Below are 24,486 nucleotides of genomic sequence, written 5' to 3'. Positions count from 1 at the left end.
CATTAGCTAATAAAGTGAAATAATAATTCAAGTGCTATAAAAAATGTTCACATGTAAAAAGTATTTGTTTTGAATTCGAAACCAAAAAGTTAGAAAAATATTTTCCATTTATACAGTAAAATTTATTTACAACTCCTTGATCAAGTCTAACACCATAAACAAAATATTTTATTTTTATACAATAGTATTTTTAATTTGTTTATCAAACATAACACTTAAATTTTATACAATACAAATTTTTTTTTGGTAAAATTATTTTATTTGTTCATTTTATTTATATTTTGATACATAAATCATACCAAACTTTAGGAAAAATTTTATTCAATGTTTAGAGGAGTAAACATTTTTACTTTTTATTATAGACCAATTCTTTGGTTGTTGAAAAAATACATAAATTGTTTAAAGTGTCAATGGACAGTCAATCTCAATGCGAAACATAAATTTTATTTCTAGTCATTGAATTCGGCAAATATTCTAGTTTTTATTGTGAAGTATATTGTCTTTAAGTCATGCGTGGGTAAAATTTTTAGTCGCATTTGAAGGGCGTCTGAGCTGTTGTATTATTGAATTTATTTTTACGTAACTTATACTTGTGTTAAATCATAATGATTATGAACAATAACCTCAAAAACATGATAACAATAATTAAGTAATTAAATTTTTAATATCTTTATTGCTATTAATGAAGGTTGTTTTAATCGAAACAATAGTCAGACTGCCGTATTGACCCACTGAACGATTACCGTCAAATACCCACCTACTATAATCTGTACAACCTTATGGTCCGCTATAAATAGTGTTGACATCCAATACCCGTGGACCAAAAAACACACAATAAAATATAGAGAACGAAAAACCTCCAATGTAGACATGAAATATTATATATTGGAAAATACCACAGATTTTCAGATTTACAAAACAACTATGTTTGCATAATAAATTTTATTAGCACATTAAAATTGTTTGTACAGCTTTTGTTTGGCTTTTTCACTATTATGAGTATTATTCCAATAGATAACATTGGTAGCCAATTTAATATAAACTATCCAGACTGCTGTATACTCGACTTCAGCTGGGAGTTAGTTCTCCATTCCGTTGTGTGCAAATCAACTTTCACCTACACAGTTTTTTTGTTAATGGGCAATATGATGCAATATGTGTACACAACGGTATAAATATAAGGTATTTTATACGTACATTACTCGACATGCATATGGAGTGTAACCATATTGTGTTTTATAAAGTTTTTGGAACCAATTCTCATATTTCAAATCAAATGGCTCGAAAGGAATACTTAATGTCATAGTTCTCATTTTTTTTTTTTTTAGTTAAAGATTATAATTCAATGTCTACTTCATTTACTTATTAATACAATATTAGATTACAACCTAGACGATCTGAAGTCAATACTAGGTTCATGTCTCAATGAAAAATCTTAAAAGAATACGGTATTTTAATCACCGAAAAGTTTAATATTTTATTGTGTTTAGCATTAAAATGTACATTTTTATCTTATTTAAACTTTGTTGCGAGGTGATTTTTTTCTTTATAAGTTGATTATTTCCATTCTGATCAGGAAACGTAAAAATAAAGGTCGAAAGATTGATTTTGAAACAGTGATTTTATGCGGCATCTGAACTAGTTATGAAAATTATAAAGTCTAAAAGATTATTAAGCCTTAATATATGCCAATAAATGCATTATGTTGATACGATCACATGTATAAAAAATAAAAATAATCTAATGAAGAACTAATTTTTTATTAAAATATATTGAACACGGTATACTTCTATTATGACTTTATTTTATTTTATCATTTTATTTAAATATACCATATTGTGTTATATCTATAATTCATTGTAAACGTTAAATGCCTCGATGATGTTAAACTAGTTCACTTATGTTTTAAGTTCGTTAAAAATCAAAGAAATAATTTTTTTTAATAAAATCAATATATAAAAGAAGTAAAAGATTAATTTGTATTAGTTATGTTCAAACACATATAGAGGCTATTATAGTTGCTTTTCTAGTGTGATGATTGTACTCGATGAACGATAACTATGGTACTATCGGTCAATTTAAATCAAAGTTTTATTTAATCATTAAAATTAATAAGATTATTTTTAGACAATAGAACATAGAATATTTTATTATTGAGCTCTATGTCCTTGTAAGAGTATTTTTGTTTCTAAATTGATAATAAATTACTAATAATTATTTTTCACGAGTAGGTGGGGCAGATGCGTTAGTGATATGAGGGTCAAAGAAGCTGCCATGAATACGCCATACACCACGGAAGTTTGGAAGTGTCGGCTAAGATTGAAGAAAATGGCGGAAACCGCATCGTCAACGTTAACTTGAAGTGGTTTTCAGGCACTAGTTTCATTTTCTAATCAAATAATAGAATTGGAAAAATAATATATATAAAACTGACTACTATGAAACCGTTTGCAATTTTAATGACCACGTTGTCTTTGATGACTGTGTGGTCGTCTCATACCAATGCCACTGTGAATTTTATGCAAACTTGCGATTCTCCAGTTCAGTGCAGGTGTGATAAGCATGAACCCACCGAAGTGAATTGCAGAAATACTGGTTTAGTTTCTGTGCCTGAAGATGTACCCATCAAAATCGTCAAACTGTGAGTTTCTTTTTCCTTTTAATTGATTATACGTATTTTTCTTTAATAATAACAACTATAGGTTAAGTAATTAAGTCTTTAAATAATAACAGTAATTAAAATACACTTTAAGCAAGCGACTATAATTTTTCAAACTCAAGACATTTAGATTTCTAGGAGGAATCAAGCTAACTGATACCTCTAAACTAATTTCGAACATAAATTTTCTATAAAAGAAAAATAATTTTAAATAAATATTGTATATTATCAGTCAATATGTACTGAGTAAGCTCGAAAAATTGTCAATTTTTTCTTCCATGAATACATTTTTATATTTAGATGATATATATATGATTAAACTAAGAATAAATTATTTGATAAAATACAAATGACATACTATATTTATATGAGGTCGGTATTTTCAACAATTTATTATATTTGTTCTGTACAAATAAGATGATATATATCTCAGTCAACATCAATGCTTTCTTTGATTAGCTCGGGGTTAGGCATTATAGAATAACATTTACCTAAGACCTCAATCATCAAGTAGAGCAATTAAAAGGTTACCTCAAAAAAATTTATGTTTGATGTCATTCAGTTGAAAAGTTATCTAAATTTTATAACTTTTATTAATGACTCTTTATTAAATGATCAGTGTACTTGATGAAAATAATAATAATATTATCGAAGCTAGAAATAAGATACCAAATAATTTATAGGTTGCATAAAAAGTTTTATAATTTTAAAATACTTAGTAGACGTATAAAAATATTATTGACATTTATATAACCAATACTATTTATTATAATTTACTAAAGTGAAAAAATTTTAATAAAATTACTATAACTAAATAGGGTTTTGACTGATTTTTATTTCTCTCATCGCCCCCTCAATTATTTAATAATATGTACATTTTTGTGTATCGATTCAAAACTGTTTAAACTCTAAAAATATGTTTGTACTTTAATTTTTATGCATTATTCGGAGATATTAGTACTATTTAAACAAATGAAATAAGCAAAAAAATATAAAATATTTTATTTGTATAATAAATAGAATCTTGCTAATTTGTAAAATGTAATAAAACGGTAATGACATACTTTGAAAGTCAAAAAAATTTGACCATATATAATTTGATAGTGTGTGTTGATTTGTTAACATACAATCTTTATATAGGCGAGTGATTCACGCTAATTTTAAAGAATACCTATGATGAAATAATATGTAAAATATACTTATATTATTACTAACAGAGTATGTTCAACTATTCTTATTGAATGACTACTGACTAAATGAATTTCAAGGAAGGGCACTAATTTTTTTAAGACCATAACTATATGAAACTACTTATATCTCAGAACATCTTAAACGCTTGTTTTTATTATGTAAACAGAGAATGCGCCACTAGGTAACAATTAAATTTACATTTTTTATTCAATCAAAAATACAATGTTACATTTGATATATTTCAACAAATTACACAAACTCTTCATACAATTGTTTTTCTGATTTCAGAGTTAACACGTAAATATTTTTAATTAGTAGTAAAATAATAAAATTACGTTTAATAAAGCATGTGTACTACTATCAAAGTTTTGTTTTATAATTAACGCAAGTGATTATTGATGAAAGAATTTTTTTAATTGATTATTAAGAGAAAAATGTTCACAAAAGCCTCTTCCCAGTGATGCATATTCTCAAAATTAAATAGTTATCTTTTCTCTATTGTTAAATAATATTGGAAATAGGTATTCCTTAAATCGTTTTTCTTTAATATTGTTTTGACTAAAATAGTCTTAAATTTTTTTTGTAAACATAAAATTAGTATTAAAATACGATGAAATAGAATAATTTTGTAAAAACCTGATTATTTTCTTGATTATTTCATTTTTTTTTATGATAAATTGTAGGACTAGTTTGACAAGATAAGTTTGTTATAAACTATATTTATTTTTTGGAAATAATGGTTGATTTCATGCATTGTTCAAACTGTTGTAAGAATATAGAAAACAGTGGTACAAAACTTTATCTCTTGTAGTGTCTGTTGTGGACTAAAAAGTGATGAATGACGGGTTGCGGTTTTGGCTACTGTACATTCTATTAAGACTGACGACCAGTTAAATTTTTGGCATAATGCACATATTTAAAATATCAATAATAATAAAAAAAACGTGACAGGGATCGTACGTGTTTCAATTTCACACTTTATTTTTCCTTAAAAATCGTTTCTTTTGAAAAGCCTGATCGGAATTATTAAATTTTTGTGTGTTTGAAGCAATAAGGTAATGTCAGATTTATATCTATTTAAACTTTTTTCTTATCTTATTATTATGACATTTTGAAATATATATATATATATATAATTGTAAGCTATACTTAATTTAATTGGATATATTTATCGTGTATTGAATTTTTATTTTATTTATCAATAATTTATTAGTATTATATCCAAAATTATAATTTTTTATTCCATTGAGCTCTTTGCTTATATTTTCTTTAACTTAACTTTTTTGAAATCATAAAATTATAGAAGAATAAAAATTATTTATTGAACTCGTTTTGCTTTTACAAATAAATAGTAATTAGTGGAAGCATAATCTTTATTTCATTAGAATACAAAAATATAAGTATATTTGCTAGCCAAATTTGCATAAACCATAGCAAATAATACAAAAGCCTTCCGAATAGTTGTTATATAACTGAACTATTTCTTCGGTGTTCAGGTTTCGTTATAATAGCGTATCAGGATTTTTCATATGTGCATGAATCTACATTTTTTTTTAACGATTTTAACGAAATTAGTTTGTTTTTTTTTTAAAGAACTCTTATTCTTTTACCATGTATTCTCTGGAGACCTAAGACATATTTTCCTCTTGACTTTAACACCAAATCATCAAATTATTTTCGCGACATTTAGGGTTAAGAGCCTCATTTTACATCGATTACTCTGTTGAGTAAAGGGGTATAGAAAAAATCTGTACTGTAGTCAACCCCCCAAGACATCCAATGGTTGCTTTATATTCAAGACATTACTTCTTAAACGATATCTCGGCACTTCTGTAGATTAAAAACAAAAAAGTTCAAGCAGCAAAATAGAATCGGCTTTTTTATCCTATCTTTGGAAAAGTTGGTTTTTTTATACAAAGAGAATGTTGTTTTGGTCATAGACATTTGTTTTATATGAACAACAGTTTTATGTACAAAGTAGTCATACACGAGTTTCATTTCAGTGATGTATGGGATGTAAATTTTATTACCGTAGACATAACTAAAAGAAAAATATTTTCTTTTCTTAAAAGCAAAGTTTAGACCTAATATGAAATTCTTAGAATTTGTTAAAAGTATATTTCGAGTAATAGTATGACAGTGCTTTTGTCACCACATTAAACTAAGTTTTTTCGACAGTGATATATTTATATAATATTGCAGAATCTAATAAAAAATTACGAGAAGCCAAAAAAATGTGTTGGCAACATTTTGATACGTTCAAAGATTTTGAGGTGTATCAAATTGAACACTAGTTACAATTAAAAAAAAAATACTAATGATTTAAAAGAAAATGAACTAAAATTAAAATATGCACGAGCTTTAATAATAGACAGGTAGCTGTTCTTACTAGGTTTTATTAACTATTTTAAAATAACCAACTGTCTCGGATAAGTAGTTGTATTATGAGTACATTACATACAAGTTTATTAAATATATTTTTACTCGTCATTTATATTTATAGAAGTATGATTCGTTGGTTGTGTCCCTGTGATATAGTTTGATGTTTGGCCTCGATCTCCTGTGCACATTTTCATGTAATCGCATTAACAGAGCAAAGTGAGTCGGCGACCTAAATCACACGCCGATGTGACTCCCCATGTTTTGTACGGTATTGTGCAACACCCGAGTAATTCTATTATTGGATAATTTTTATTATTTTTATAAGCAGTACGAGTAAACATTATTATTGACTTCCATGTATGCAATATTAGATCTATATATATATATATATATATTATTAATGTTTATAGTTTTAATGAAGTATAGTGGTTGTTTAATTTTTATGTAGGACCTAAAAATCGATCCACTGACCTTTCGATTTAATAAGCAATTAATGGCATAGTTGAGGGTCACGACCGTAAAGCTTAATGTGTGTGCTAACGTTTAAAATTATTCTAAAACCCCAAACAACAATGAAATTGTCTATATATTTATTATTTATATGTATACCACGTGCTTGAGGGCTGTGGAATGTCATAGAAAGGATATAACCCCATTGTGAGTGTATTCCTCACGTGTTGTGGCCTTCGTCGTTGTAAGTGTGGGGGTTCTTATTAAACTGTTTTAAATGCTGAACTTCTCGAATAAATTATCAATATATTTATGTAATAATTGTGTATTACGTATACTATGTTTTACTCATAATCCACTGAGTTCAACTCATTGTTGTTATTTATTTCAGTAATTCAACTATTTTAATATTTTGTTGCTTACAAAAACAATTTACTTCAAAACTTTGGTTAACATTAAGCAGAAAAAGTATATAGTGATAACAGTACACAACCAACAACTTTAAAGATCATTTAATAATTATTTACTCGATTAATTGTGTATTTATTTCTATAGCCGCAAGGTATTGTTTTGGAAAACAAACATTTCCAATCGTGTTATACCATTGCAGTAAGTTTATTAAATCAATAATTAGCTGCCTATAATGAATAAGAAAATTAATCATTTAGGTTGATTTAAGTTTTAATAGAATTATGATGAATTAAAAGATCCTTTTCATTCAATTATTCTGGTGTGTTTATCAAAGTGTAACCAAATGTGGTTCTCCTTAAAAGCTGCACTCAAATGTTTTGTGTACAGGTGTGTTTAACATCATGTAAATTGAATCACTTCCGCCTTTAGAAACTATATGTATAGCTTTCTTTTATCAATTTTATTCCATTTCAAATATACATTGCCTTTATGTAGAATATTAATAAATTATAGTTAAATTTTACATTAGGTGTTCATAAAATAAGATAACATTGTTTTAATTTATAAATGTAGTTTAATACGTTTATGCGTAAAGAAATCACAAGATAAATGCAAGTCACTGATTTAATCAAAGTTTTTTTAATAAAACGTATAGATGCATGCCTTACGTTTTTCATTCTTTTTTATGTTGATTAACTTTCCGAACGTATATGATTATTTATTTGTAAAACATTACTATTACTTAAAACATTAGTTTTGAAATATTTGTCATAAAACACTTTTTCTTTACGCGAAACATAGGATTCGGTATAATTTACTAAGTTATTTTAAAGCCTTTTTCATTTTCAAATCAAAACTATAACAATCAATATCAATGAAAACATTTGGAGAATTGTTTAAGATCGCGTGCTAGTATACAATACATTACCGCCAACATAAAATATTCACAATTAATTTCAAATGTTTACAAACAAACATTATGTTGTACATAAGTTAAATTTAGTCTAGTATGCCTACTGTCTAACGCAGGAAGTTATTTATGGAGATTTATCTTTTAACATTAAGAGTCGGAGATGATTAATTGTTAATTTATTAATAGACGTTTTGAAGTCTATAACTAAAATTATACATATCAAATATACATTGACATTGTGCTATCCGATCAAACTGTCAAAACGCGTCGACTATTTTCCGTATTTATGTTTTTCTATCTATTATCAAACTTAGGATATTGAATATATCAGCTACATTTTGATTTTAAAAGTAAATCTATCATAACCGTCCGTCTTATGGATTGGGAACCTGCCAGTCGGACTCGTTTATTTTTCTCATAGTATTCGGATCTGGAAAAATTGTATTAACGACTGCCTAAAAAGATGTAAGAGACCAGGAAGTGTTTGTTTTTCAGGCGTCCCAACAAAAGGATTTAGCCAAAATTTGGAAAACAAAATACGTACTGTCGCAATATTCGATTCAAATCCTACACAAACAATACGACTTAGTATTTCTTTGATGTAAAATATAATGACAAACATTTTTATACCGATTTTTGTTTTTTCGATTTGTAAATTTAATGTGATAGGACATCAACATTTTTTTCGAACTTTGGCGCACGACGTTGTATATATTTTCTTGGCACTCGTATGAAGAACCGCTCCGTGGCACTTGATGATGGACGCAAATTCATATTTCCTCCGGGAAAAGTTTTCACGTCGGTCGTAAATAACAATATCTTTGGGGTTTTCCCTAACCAACCATAATTCAATGTATAATCACGATCGTAAACGACAGTCATCGACTCTGTTGGAACAGGCACGAGGCGCTGAAGATGATACGAGGTTTGGATTTTGGTTGGACCTTTTTAACGATGCCATTAAAAGCGTAGTGATGTTATAAAATAAAAAAAACACTTTAAGTGCACTGTTAATTCAATAAAAAAATCGTCATATTGGAAATTTTTGAATAAGTAAAAGCCACTAATGTAATGATATTTTTATCATAGTGTTTTAAAACGAATTTTATTCATTTAGTCAAAGAAGGAAAGTCACGCTTATAGATTTTAATTTAAATTTATTTTTCTGAAAATTAATGATTTAATAAATTATTTAACCAGTAATTGTTTTTCTCGAGTTTATTATAGTTTTTCTATAAATTAATAACCTAATTTATTGAATAACAAAACTACTAGTAATGGTAGGAAAAATTGACTAGAAGTTTACACTTTAAAAAATACTAAATTCAATAATTGTATAAAGACAATCGTAATTTTTTTTTAGATATTATCAAAAAAATAGACAACAAGATATTTATTTTTTTATTTATTAGTTTATAGTCCACTGTTAAAAATAAATGGAATGAATTGGCGACGAATGATACAGCTAATATAACAGTGCAGCTGTGAAACTTAAATGAACAAGTTTGATTTATGTTAAAAGGAAGGGGTAAATAATATTTTGATTATATTACATTCTTTAATAGTTAATAAAAAAAAACGACTAGTTATAGTATTAAAAAAAAACTATGTACATTTATTTGTAAAACATTTCAATTTTATTTCTATGTACGCTGGAAAACTTCTGGGCGAATCAACAAATTTTTTTATCAATATATATCCAATAATATTTTTATTAATTAAGTAGTATTTGATTTATTATTATAAAATAATTTTTTGTCGATTTAACAAAATGTTTGCTAATACGATAAATTTTGTGTTTTCCTAAAAAAATAACGGTTAAATTAATAAAAAAACTATAATGTTGCACAAAAAGTTTATTGGATGTAATTTGATAATGAATTTGTTGATTTTACAGGAGAATTATTTTAACATATAAAAATAATATTAGTTATTTTGTTTATATTGAGCAAAGTTTTTAACACATCATTTTTTACATATTGTATTTTTATCGTTGAATGAAATTTAATTAAAAATTTCATACTCATTGATTTTATTTTATTATAAAAAAACATCGTTATAGTTTGGTTAGGCACATTATATTTTCATGCTGATAGAATTTGTTGAAGTTATTGTGCTTAATGGAAATTTTATTATTATTTATGATAAATTGTATTTTATTTCATTACTACTGGATCGATTTTGCTTTACGATACATCAAAAAATCTTAAAACGCATCTAGTTGGAACCATTAGCGCCATAATTTTGAAGAAATTTTCTTAACCGCCATAATATTGTCTTAACCAAAAACCATCTTTGATTGACCAACACGTGAAAAAGGGCCACCACCCCTGTAGTATGTTAAGTTGGGTAATAGAAGGTTGGCTGATCATTAATGTATTTACCATGATAAAGGGAAATGTTCCAAAAAATTGGAAATTAAAAGTTGTTATGAAAAGGTCACTGTTAATATTTTTAGTTTTCATTTTACATTGAAATAACGTTTTGAAAACTGAATGGATCATTGCACCATTTGTATTGATAGTAATTCAAATATTTGCTTTACCAAAAGTATAACTTTTCTGAAAATCTAATCATTGACCAGTTTACTGTGGCGGCTTAAAATTCATAAAAATTTTTTTTTGTTCTGACTTTTCGATAATGTTTTTGACATCTTTAAATCTACATTAAATTAAATCTGATGCAGTGTAATTTAAGATGATTAAAGAAATTTACAACTTGTCTTATATTATTTATCGGCTTCTAAAGTCGAAAATCTTGACATTTATTTCGGGCTGTGTTAAAGTTTTTTTTAATTTGTTTTGAATACATATCGATATGTTTTACGGCAGTAACTTCAATTGCTGACATATATCAATCAATAATAATCTAAAAAATGCCTCGTCTCCACTACTCGGGATCGATATCGACTGTATTTAACTTTTTTTTAATGAAATCATTTTGTAAGCGTAACGTTTTCAACATTAAAAGATACAAAGTAAAAGTATTGCTGGTGAGATAATCAATAAAAATTTTGTTGATTAAATTTTTCTCATATTTTTTATTAGACTAAGAAGTGCTGTATAACTTGAAAAAAAAATTCAAATTAAAATGGCATTTTTATCAAAAAAAGCATGTCCATTTTTGCCAAGTATAAATGTTTCTATTATAAAACCGTTGGAAGTGAGTGCCAGATGGCAGTTTACTAGCTTAAAATTATCTTGTCTTTCTATGCACACAAATAAAATAAACTTATCCCGAGTAAATATATGTATATATGCAATATTACAAACATTTTGGGCTACTCTTTCTTTTAAATGACATTTTTGTTGCTTCAATACATACAAGTCGTGCAGTTAACTTTGAAAAATTATAGGAGATAGCAATTTTTTTTAAAGAAACAAGTATAAAACAATAAATTATGTTCGAAGTGTACAAGTATAATACTGAAGTATATTTTCTCAAAATAATATAAATCGAAATGATGGCTTGCAGGAACAATGATAAAGAAAACCTTTATGGCGAATAACGAGCCATAATAAATCATCTCTTGAAAAACTTGCTGCATGTGTGTGTGCTCTGTTTTTGGCTACTATTTATCTTGTTCTAAGAGATTCCGTTTTCCTTTTTGTATTTTTGGGGCTGTTTACTCTTTTTCCGCAACGTTTGCTTCTGACAGACGTCCGGCTTCACAAATGGTATTCATAAAAATCATATAGGCGTTATGTAGGGTGTCTTGAAAACGTTAAAATAATCGAAGGACGTGTGAGCTTATCAATTAGTCTTCTCGTTGTTCCTCGCCTTAATCCCAGATTATTAATTAGTATTTTTAAAACTTAATTAATCAAATCATCGTATTGTCATTTCACTAAAATATCATAGCATTAATTATAAAAATTGTGCTAGGACAATTTATTTAACTGCTAAATGATACATAATATTTTTGTAGTTTAATGTTGAGATTTCTTATTGGTCATTAAACAAAAAGTGTAAACAACATTTTATAACTCTTATTTTTATCGAATGAGTGAACTCTCGCGTGAGACATTCTGTTTTGCACCGTTTTACGATATTATTGACTCACTGTAATTATTAGTAGTACTTACTATTGACTGCTGTTATTACTTATTTTTTTATCTCAGGACGTTCAATAAGAATATACTAGTATAGTTTGCAATACACGTAAACCTTTGATGATTACTGTGCTCAAGGAGTGTCGTTATAGTACAGCTCAGTGGTATTGATGACGTTTAACGAACGGATTGCTTTTTGACGGTATATATTTCAAGCAAGGTGAAAATCGAGGTTAAAATCAGTACACAATGCGGGCCATTAATTATAGCAAAGCCAAGGTTCCATGCGACCACCTAAATTCAACGTGTTTGCGTTTATGAGAACACCGTTTGTCTCTGTCGCCGTACACGTTGTCATTAGATATTTTGCATTTTAAGCTTTCATACTGAATTACACCTACTCCTATTCATTAGTTAGATTGATAACGATATTTATAGTCTGAATTATTCAACAATTAATTGATTAATATTAATGTATTACATTGCATATATTTGTAAACATGTCCTTGATTTATCAATAGTTTTCCAGCAAAATCTATTATTTAAATAATTTTACACTATCTTTTTATGTTGGCATTATTTCCTGTTCTTTATCGACGATAAAATTTAATTTTCAAAAAATATGCATTTGATATACGTTCATCGTTGGCAGTACGACTTTTTGGTAAAAACAAACTTTTCTAGAAGCTTTTCATTCACAAAAGTTGTGGGAAAATACTCTAGATCCGAAAGTATGTATTCATATATATTCGTGACTAAAATTACATCAAATAATTTGTTCATTTCTTTTGTAACATTTCGAAAAATGCAACGCATCTTTTTCTCAGCTGTGCGATTGTACGTTTATATTTAATTTTGGCGGTTATTTTGAACTATTATATCAATTGAAAAAAACTAAATGTACTATTTTTTATCAATTTTCATGAAAAATATATAAAAATTGAATACATTTTATTTCGAAAAATATTTACCCTCTTGGTTTTTTTTTTTTTGTTAGCTTTTAAATGCTTTAAATAAATGAATTGTTTGAATACTATTTTTAAGTATATCTATACTCTAAGAGAATTTTTACATAAGTTATGACTGGAATATGAAAATTTATTACATTTTTTTCATACAACCGAAAATGTCTATATATATATATATTATTTGGCGCGCTTAAAAGCTGTATGAATATTTGCACGGGGCTGTATTATTATGTTAAAAATTTCTATCACACTCAAGTCAACGCCCAAAAAATATAACGCATATTCGGTTACGCACAGACGGCCGGTATACACATTTTGTGAATAAATATTATTGCGTTTGCTGTAGTCTCTGAACGACGGCCTCATGGATCATTAATCTTCTTTAAAACGTCCGAACCAGATATTTGTAAATCCCTGTAAAAAAATGTTTCTGACAAGCTGCTTGTAGTGTTTGGCATGGTACGTTATAGTCCACTGTAAATTTAGATGTTTCATAAGCGAGTATTGAATGTACCTATTCGTTATTGGCGATTAAAAAACGTTTACATCGTACACGTTTTTTCGATGCTTAGATATTTTTCGCCATTTACACCACTAAACCTAATGAAGCAAGTAAAACTTTTTTTAAATTTTTATGCGTAGAAAATAAATTACACTAACGAAAAATGAATACCAACAAAGATGTTTTTTGTTTAAAAATGACATTCTGATGATATGATAAAAGAAAAATATTCGATTCATTTCCTAATTAGTGCTTAACGACTAAAATTTATAAATATATTTTTTTTTTATAACGAATACTAAAGAGGATATGGATTGTTTTTATGTATATAAACGCAATAATGACAATAAATTAATCGGGATGAGAAAAGTTTTAACTCTCAATGAGAAATCCGCTAGCATATTAAATTTCAGCACTAAAGGATGTTGCGGCATTTTTAATTATTGCCCTCCGGGTCACCACTACCACCGGCACTAATTTTTCATACTATCTCGCATTACGTCGCCCTTGATTGTTTCAAGTACTTAAAAACTGAGTAATGGAGACAAATAGGCAAATACTGTTCTACTAATAAAGCAAAAAAAATATGTATATAGTCTGTAGTGAGTATTGGACAATATTATTTTATTACAGCTAGGTCACGTGTTGGTTTATCGCATCGAAGACGGAAGACAGTCAATAATGATGCACTGGCTTCTTTCTTCAACTCGCCGTAAAATAGATACTTCCTGTTGGTCTTTTTTGTTTTCAATAAACGAAGCAATAAAATCTATCTATTTTTCGTCTCATCTACAATGTAAATATTTTTATTTGTTTTTTTCTTGCTACTTTTCAACGGTTAGGTCAATCGTCTGTATCGCTAAGTTGTTATTGTTGGGCGGTTGCCCGAAGTCAAATATACAGTCAGCACGCCATTAATGATGTTAAAAGTGTGTTAGTGGAAGTAAAATTCAGCATAAAACACTCCATTCATAAGTTTTAAAGATTTTTTTTATTGGGACATATTTATTGAAATATGATCAAGTTAATTTTACTCAAAATTTTTCAGTTTTATTTCAATAATTAGTGTAATTTAATAAAAAAAAAATTGTTGGTAACTTGTTATACTAGAATCGATTCTGAGAACTGTAGAAACGACCAATATTAACACAATAAACTAAAAACACTATTAATTGTAATTTATTGAATTGTATTTAATTTTGATGTCAAAACCTTGAACGAACATAAAATAAATCAAATTGTAACGATTAAAAAGTCAAAGTTGATTTAGTTATCATGATATTATGCAATAAGAACAAAAAATAAAACACAATGATAAATTATTACTAAGCTATTAAAGTAATAATTGCGCTTTATCAATTAGGTTGTTACTATAAAACAATTAATTTAGCGTGTAAATGACGTCTTAGTATTTTTAACACAATGAATAACAGTATTTTGGTATTTATGAACAGATATTTTACAGATACATTTATGAAAAAAAAAACTCGTAAGTTTCTAAATACTTTATTAATTAATTTCAGTTTAAAAAGTAACGGTTACGGGTAAAAAATAATTTATAAAAAAGCGGCGTTTTGGTATTTTTAATCTTATTTATGTAATTGTTTTAAAACAATTTAAATGAACTAAGCTCACGAATACCGAGAACATAATTATTCGGTTCTATTCAAATTTATTAGGTATGACTTAATGTACTTGTGCACTAATGTAAGTCAACATTTTCAGAAGTTTTCCAGAAAATAACACAAGGTTCAAATATGTCGTTATATTTTCTTATGCAATTACAGTTCACTAAAATATCTAATGAAAAAAGGCACGTGACTCGGCAATATTACTTAATTAAAATATGCTAATAAAGCTCATATATCTTATTGTTGCGCTAACCACTTTTTACCTTATAAAACACATAGATAGAATATGTAAAATTTTAACGGTGAAATCTAAATAAAAAATAAATACAATTTTTTTTAATGGTAGTTATATATATAATTTAAAAATATTATAAAATCAGTTTAGTAAGACCATCTTGGGTTTATTTTGGCAGTTGTCGGTTGACTAAATATTTAATTAAACTATCATAGAGACAGCAAAAATGGGTATCCGGGCAAGTGTCCAACTTGTCCATAAAGGTATCCGATTTGAAGAAGCTGTGCCAGTGCAAATCAGAACAAGTAACCCACACAAGGTTCTCCATATATGTACCCAGTACGGTGTATTTAATAGCTCTTAAACGGCGCGTATCTTTAATTATTTCAATGTTCCAAGTTGAATGAAAACTTTAAGCAGAACTGCACAAGTGCAACGATTTAGAAGTTAAATCGTTTGGAAGAATTACTCAAAATTAAGAACCCTTGCTAATGTTGGCTGATACAAATTCAACGAACAATAATTTTCGCTTCAAAAGAGTCCGTTCATTGCGAACACTGCGATTAAAAAATAGTGTGAAATGTGGTAGTTTATGCACACTAAGCGTGACAACATTTTTTTAGGACATGAAATTATACTTAAATCCATAATAAAAATTCACCGCTTGTAGCTAATTATTTAAAATTATATTAAAAATATTAATTTAAAACCATATTTCATTGTAATGAAATATGGTTTACGGAAAAAATGTACATTAAAGAACTGATATTGCGTACATTAATTTTAATATCAGATACATACAGTTGCATACTTGAGTACACAACGCCGTAAGAGTATAAATCATACTTCATAGTCAATTTTGCATTTATAAGTAGGGTATTTCATGTCCAAGGGTTAATTTATTGCTGTTTACACAAAAATAACTTTGCATTTTTCAATTGGGATTAATTACTTTGTAAATTATATTATTATTTTAGCGAAAAGTTTTTAATAATTTATTAACTTGATGCCTTAATGAGTTATTTGGGTTACCAAAAAACTTATATTTTTGAACATATAAATATCTGACCGGAAATTCGAATCATTATTTATTTCTTAGATTGTATCAAATATGCTATCGGCTCATCTAAAGTAAAAATATTAAGTAAGATACAAACAAAAATTGTATGATTGCATGTGTGATAGTTGTAATTTTTTTGTAATTGAGGAAATGTTTTCGATATTTCCATCTACTTCTGAAATTAAAACTCACTTTAAATCGTTAATTTATTCAAGTTTGAAATATGTGAGTTAAAGATTTGTATTTACACTTAACTTGAAAGCGGGGTGGGCAAGTGTAACAATTCAATCGTAGATGAACAATAATAATTAGGTAGAATTCATGAAGCAATGGTTGGAAACGTAGTTAAAGAAAAGCTTTATACTAGATACTAATATCAAACATTGTGGTACAAGTATTGTGCACTTCAAGTTTGAGTCTTTTTACTGGAAGTTTAATGGGATCACAAAACGGCTACCGGATAATTCTACTAGTGTTGCACGCCCGCCGTTTAGAATATTAATGTAATAGTGTTGTTTCCGTCGACAGCGAACCCCTACTGGGTCATAGGACGTGTCATCAAGTTAACACACGAAAATATCAACCCTCTGCTTGCTTCATACGCGTATATATGTATTCATTTTTACACTTCAAGTATACGATAGGACTCAAGAGAACTGATTTTAAATATTTAGGCTCATTTATGAACACTCGTGATATTTCACGAGTTATACATGAGACGCAATTGTTTTTACTGGATACGATCAAAATGAACGTGTACAATACAACAGAGAAGGAAGAGAATGTGCGAATTTTGAAAAACAAAGTGAATTGGATGGCGATGATTTGAACGCAGAATAGAACTGCAAATAAGAAAAGGGTAGTTGCATTTATAAGTCGACTAAGTAGATTCTGAATTCGTTCATCTGGAAGATGTTTTGTCATCTTCTACGCTCCAGTTCAGCTGGTTTAATTGAATTTGTGCACACGTATACATTTTAAAGAATAATACGGACATAAAATTTTAGCCATGTCTTAGAACACGTCTTAGAATACATACTTGTCTGTCTGACTAGAAACGTAAATATGAAAAATAAAAGCGTTTAAAGTTTTGATTACAAAACCATTTTAATCTGCAGACAGAATATTTTTGATTCTTGTCATTTTTAATCAAAAATAATTAAGACTTTAGAAAAAATAATAAACATTTTATTGCTATTACATTTTTGATCATATAAATGGAACCATTTGCTTTTAATTATTCTATACAATAAAGTTTTATTAACAGGCTAAATAAATATGGTATAAACTAGCTACAGTTAATGCCTAGCGAGGATTTTATAGTTTTTATTAATAAAAATGTATAAGCGCAACACAATAGTGCATTAATCAGCATACAATCGGAAAACTGTAAATAGCAAATATAATAATTATTGCAATGTATATTCATTGTACCTGTCATTGTTAGTTGATCAGACCTTCTTACGTGACATGTTTCTAGACAAAGATTCTTAACTGTAAGTTTATTTGCATAGAATTTATTCATAAAATAACGTCAAATCAAAATACACATTGTGATCATTTCCCTTCATATTTAACTGTCCACAATAAAATGTTGGAAATCATAGGTGTGTTAAATGGTTGCCGAGTTGTTATTATTTTTTCAATTTAAAAAACTTAAAATTTGTTTTACNTCATATTTAACTGTCCACAATAAAATGTTGGAAATCATAGGTGTGTTAAATGGTTGCCGAGTTGTTATTATTTTTTCAATTTATAAACTTAAAATTTGTTTTAGCTGTATATTACCGAAAAATAGTTTGAGTGCATTTAAGAAGAAATTAAGGAAGTTTGGTTGTATTCATCTAACCAACCGAAATAGGACAAATTATTATTTAGGAATTTCAGATATATCATTTCTTTTTATATAAAAAAAAAAACAAAATTCTACTATCAATAAGAATTTTTTTATAAATCATCAATATGACACTCTGTCACTAGAGCTCATTTAGTTTGGTATAACTTACAAGCCTTATTTTAAAATATTGTACAAAATACTTCAAACATCTTATATGTGTATGGAAACAAATTATGTTTCAGGAAATTGAAAAGTTAATTGAGTCTGAGAGAGGTAGTTACACTTGATGAGTGAAATTTGTAGGTAATTACTTTTAATAGTAAGCATTATTGCTTTAGTAAAAGTTTCTTAGAATTTTTGTCAAAACATGTCTAAAATTAAAACAATTTTAATGAAACACTTGACAAACAAATGACTACACTTCCTTACTAATATTTTACAAAATAAAACATCAAACTTATTATTATATCAGTTGATTGGAAACAGCACTAATCATACGAAGGTCTTACAATTATAAAATTTTAAGTAAAATATTTTAAAAAACTTCACTATTTCATTAGAACACTTACTATTTGGCTTTTTAAAATTAAATTATATTATTTTTTTTTTCATTTTATTGATTTTCTTTTTATATGATACTTGAGTTAACACAATTTTATTCGACTGAGTAATAAATAATCATTAGAACTAAAATGATAATAATAATTTGTTGCTTTTAGTTTCACACAACTGAAGCTTTTAAAACGTACAACTTTTGTTTGTTTAGTTTGTTTGCTATTAATATTAACAAAAATAAGTAGAGTGGCTAATGCGTGATTATAATTAGTGTATCTATAGTTATAATTGGGATAAAAATTTACCAGCAAATGATATTTAATTCTTATATGTCGGTCGATTGTTTAAAAAATGTAAATTCATTTAAACAGATTGAGTTATTTTACTTTTGAAAATAATATTAAAGAATTTAAAGCTATTATTACTTGTTTTATGTTAAACATTGCGTGTAATGTCTAATCTATTAAATAGTTATCATTAGAAAAGTAATTTTATGTTGTGTTCAGTGTATTGGAGTACCATTATTATTAAGTTGATTTATTGATATATCAATATTTTTTCATAATATAAAGTATTTTTATTTAATTTTTGTATTCATCATTAAGATGTAATATGATGTTTTTAACTTCTTGATTCTTAAATTTTATTTTTAGAAGGCTTTTCACTGAATCTGTTAATTCCGAACGCTATAAATTTTAATTCGATAATGGCTTACACAATTTTAAGAACCTTATATTATCAAATAAAATAATGTCATATTTATTTATAAGTCGTTGAAACAAGAGCGAGATAGGATTTTTCGATGATACATTAGCTATTTTATCTGATAACTCGAGGGTTATGTATCATTAAACGAGCAATGCACGTTTCACATATAATTAATAACGGATGAAATTTGAGGCACTTGAAGCTAGAACAATGTACTATAAATCTTTAAAGTTAGTCTCACTTTATTGGGAAAATACATTCAGGTCAATTCGGTTTCAATTTTGTAAATTGCATAAGATTTTTTCAATACTCGTAAGTACAAGTGGCAAATGTGTATGATGTTATTAGGAGTTTAAAAATTTATCAATAGTCACGTGCCATTATAGTCAGATGTTATGTTTCAGTACATTTAAATGGAACTACTAAAATACGCTCAATTTTAAAGTACAATAGAATTTTCTTCCTATCAAATTACAGGCTATGATGCCGTTATAGCAAATCGTGTATAACCGGATTCGCATTATACTGAACGGCTTTGTGATTCATTGAGACGATAAAATATTCTAGTTATTATTGGTCCACGACATTGGATATATGCAACACACACATGCTAGTTGAACGAGACTAGTAGTTTGCCCTTATAAGGATTTTAGACTAGCAGTTGCAGTTGCTCGTCTTGTCCTCTTCGACTCACGTTCTAAATCACCGCAAGGGAACACTAAAAAGAATCCCTCCCCACACTAGGATTTTGTACACGATCACGGTGTCGATAATTGAAACCATTGAAGATTTAGGTGCAAGTAATAAAGCTCAATGAAAATTCCCATAAAATAATATTTGTACAGCCATTTTTTGTGTGATATACACTTATGCATCTAATTTAAACATTTCATAAAGTTTGCTTTAGAGAAATTGCAAAAAATCTTTTCAAATTTCCTCATATAAAGAACCAGAATATTCTTTTTATTTGTGTAGATTGTAAATATACAAATAAAGAGAATATTTAAATAATAAAGAACTAGTTAAATATAACTAAAAATATAGAGATTTTGTATAAACTGATTGGGAGTGACATAAATGTATCGAGAATAATTTTTTTCTTTTTGATATTTACAAAGAGTGTTTTTGAGTACGGGGAAATAGTTTTCTTTCGAAATTCAATGCTGATGCGCCTTTCATAAAACTTCGATAAAACACACAAAAAAAGAGAACATTTCGCTTGTTTTTTTTACGTTTTATGCGCTAGCAATTTCTGGCGGTCAACGACTTAGATGTGCTGATTCTGACGGTTCTTTGACGGCGACGCAACGGCGACAATGCGTAATGCGTACAAAATTCAGCAAGGGAGAGTAATAATAATAATAATAATGTGATCGTATTGCTTAAACAAGAGATAACTAGAAGATATGTTATGCTACTTACTGAAATTTAGAATCAAGATCCGAACATACTGTAGTAAATGTATTTATCGTTTACTGCGCCTGGTAGATACAACTTAGGTCAGGTAAATTTTTCTCGACAGGTAATGGAGTTTTATTACAATATCAACTAAGATTATTTTACTGTTTATGCTTTTCTTGTACATTCCATACTTTAATGAAGTCAAGATCTTTATATTTACTACTTTAACTACAGTAATATTGTGTAAGCTAATTTCTCATTTATGTTGTTTTAACAAGAAATTAATTGAATTGTAACTGTAAAATTTGTTGATTGAGAAAGCGTGTTTAATTACATATTATACGTAGATATTTTAATGGACGAAAATAATCCCACTAAACTTTTGTCGACTGAACAAACTAATTCAACTGCCTTATTTTATTAGACTTGATCGGCGCCACGAAGAAGTTTTTGGCTTAATTTCTTGCCGTTACTTATGCCAATACCACTATATCTTATGATAATATTTACCAATTTAATCTGATTCTTGAGCAATTTGTATTTTATTGAATCTATAATAAAATTTATTTATTTATTTATTTTTTATTGGAACATAGAATTATTTGTATTTTATAAAAGTTTTCAAAATATTACAATAAAATTATTCCATAAAATAAGGATTGGTATGTAACATAAAATAACTCTGATTTTTTAATGTAAATTTATCATTTTTATTAATTTTTTCTTATAAAATGTGTGTATCTATAAAGCTTTATTTTCCTATTCTCTCTGGAAATCTGGGTTATATTCCTTTTTTCCGCTTAAATATCATAAAAACTCATATTTACAAGATATTAGTGTTGATTCACATGTAAATAAATATGTATTTTTCTTGCATTGTAATGTTATTATCTTATATACACTTCTTATACTTAAAGTCAATTTTTTCCAAGATGTATTAAAGTATCATGATGGTTTTTATTATCACCATTGTAATGTATTCAGCATTGTAATATTATGGCAATTCCTACCCTTAAACACTCAAATCACTTACGGGTTAAAAATAGTACATTGTTTGGCTGGGCTATTAAAACTAACAAATACAAGTTTATAACTCCTAGTTATACCAGTGCAATCAGATACAATTTGTGTTGCTTTTTGAGAAAAGAATCAATATGCCATTGAATAATATGGTATTAAAAAAGCCTAACCAACGTAACTCTTAGCCTCAAGGCACTAGAACATGGATTATATAAAAATGTCTGAAGTTGGCTGACCGTTAAAGTTTATAGCCTTTAAGAAAATTTAACGGGAAAAGTTTTCTTTTCAGGGAACCCGTAGAAATGTTTGTTGAAATCTTCATGTTTTATCTTCTTAACACAATATTTTCATTAAAAATCACGTTTTCTTAATATGCACTCTCAAATTAGCAAGCTAACGGGTTATAAAACATTTTAAACTTTGAAAACAAGTTGTCTCTTTATCTACAGCAAATATTTATTATCAGCGAGTATTTCGTAATTTAGTGACATTATGCGTTCTTCTTTAGTGAATATTTATAGTGATTTAAAAGAAATATTTCTTTCAAGTTCTTCTCTAATTACATTTGGTCATTGTGCTCAGTATAAATCTTCTTCTCGGAGGTGAACAAAATGGCTCAATCAATTGAAATTGTGTGTATTGATATCGAATGAACAAAAATATGAAATAATTACAAAATATTTTACCTTATTTTGTACTCGTACAATTAGAAATGGAGATACGAGCAATATTATAATATATAAAAAATTAAATTGTTAAAGCATTTCAATATCATATTGTTTAATAATATTATTTATTATTATTGTCGAATATATTCGGTGAAAGTAACATTTTTATAGGATAACAATGTCATAAATTAAAGAAATGTATGCAGCACATTTATTAACAGTTTCGGTAATGTGAAATGCATTTATATTTTCCGTGGTTATTTTCTATGCTCGAGGATTCATTGTAGTGTACATAAATTTCACAATACTAAAAGCTCACCTTAATACGTTGCTAAATCCATCAAGTAGGATTGGAGCCACGTTAATTGTAATATTTCGTTTTATATTAAACGTTCACCAAGGTTCCCCGTGTGCTCATTAATCAAAGGCTAACGCTTAAGATGCTACCGCGGCAACGAGTCGGAAGTCCATTAATACCCTTGAAACATTAGTAGCCGCCAACGAGCTTAATTAGAACACATCATATCAAAAAATATACCGATAACTATGTTATGAACAGTTTGTTAAACTAACATAATGCTGTTAAGTTGGTTAATTAAATTTAAAACTTCATTAAAAATCTATTAGCCGGATATTATTGTTTTCTTTTCTAATGAGCGTATATGCGAATTAAAAAAAAATAATAATGCTTTCAATAGTTACAAAATTATATTGTGAGCAAATATGATAAGCGTTAACAATTTGGTAACAAGTAAATAAACGTAAAAAAATTTAATTGAAAGTTAAAATGAAAAAAGTAATAAACAAAGTATCAAAAAAGTAAATTTAGCTGTGATACATTTATACAAATTTCTATTGATTGATCAAAATCATAAGTATTAGACATTCAATTGTCATTCGTTCACATTCGAATTCATTTTCACCTTTGCTCTCCTCAAAATTATAATCAGTAATTGTGTTTACAAATAAATTATCATCGTCGCCATTGCTAAATTTACTAAAATTATATTTTCGTATTGGCTCCGCCTTTCTATTTCCAACGTCATCTTGAATACTATTAACGTCATCACAGTCAACGTTTCTCAAAAAACTGTTTTCTTCTATTGTCACTTATTTGGGTTTTTAGCAAATTCATCCGACGAGCAGTCTAATATTCACATAAAAAATTCAGTAATTCATTTCTTCTGGAGGAATAAAACTTGTCCATTTTAAAAACTGACATCATTGCGCAATAATTCACATTTGTTTGTAACATTCCGACAGTTGGTAATTTTCTCTTAGCTAATAAAAATAAATTAAAAATTGGTACTGATATTCAACAAAAAAAAAACTAATTTTTAGGCAATTGTCTTATTTTGATAACGATTTTCATAAAGATTTTTACAATCTCACAGGATCAAATATTGTAATCATAACGATTAATTTTCTTATCATAACATTTTATTCAAAGGGATTATTTATATTTTTTCATCTAGAAATAATTGTATTACAATCATAAATAAACTCAATCGTTTTATTGTTCGATAGTATTATGAAAATAATAATTTGTTCAGTAATTGATTGGTCGTAGGCGTGATAATAATAATTACTTGACGAATGAAATTATCTGACTACGTATGATTTAGAATGACCATCTTTGCGTTTGTGTTTATTCCAAGTGAAGAAACTCGAATAATTTTCGACGTATAGTTCACGTGACAACAACTGTCTTTTTTCAAAGGATTTATCGTGTTCATCTCGTTTGCGTTTGATATCAATAGATGTGGGAACTTCGATACCATCATTCAAAAAACCAATCGAACCAGAAAATCCGGTGCCAGACAGCAGTCTGAAGTGGTGAGTC

The 24,486-nt window shown here is 27.4% G+C and overlaps 2 protein-coding genes across 2 annotated transcripts in view; one reads left to right on the top strand and one right to left on the bottom strand.

Moving 5' to 3' along the window:
- Positions 1 to 24,486, bottom strand: part of LOC126907618 (protein O-mannosyl-transferase TMTC1-like) — a 323,473-nt gene that overhangs the window by 19,082 nt on the left and 279,905 nt on the right. The window lies entirely within an intron of this gene.
- Positions 1 to 24,486, top strand: part of LOC126907608 (leucine-rich repeat-containing G-protein coupled receptor 5) — an 84,185-nt gene that overhangs the window by 1,366 nt on the left and 58,333 nt on the right. The window contains exon 2 of the mRNA XM_050689004.1: positions 2,232 to 2,641. Coding sequence (XP_050544961.1) covers positions 2,439 to 2,641 — 203 coding nt within the window. The 5' untranslated portion in view covers positions 2,232 to 2,438. The remainder of the gene's footprint in view (positions 1 to 2,231; positions 2,642 to 24,486) is intronic.

Source organism: Daktulosphaira vitifoliae, unplaced genomic scaffold (assembly GCF_025091365.1).
Source record: "Daktulosphaira vitifoliae isolate Bord-2020 unplaced genomic scaffold, ASM2509136v1 Scaffold_5, whole genome shotgun sequence".
NCBI lineage: Eukaryota > Metazoa > Arthropoda > Insecta > Hemiptera > Phylloxeridae > Daktulosphaira > Daktulosphaira vitifoliae.
This window is presented reverse-complemented; position numbering and strand designations above follow the sequence as displayed.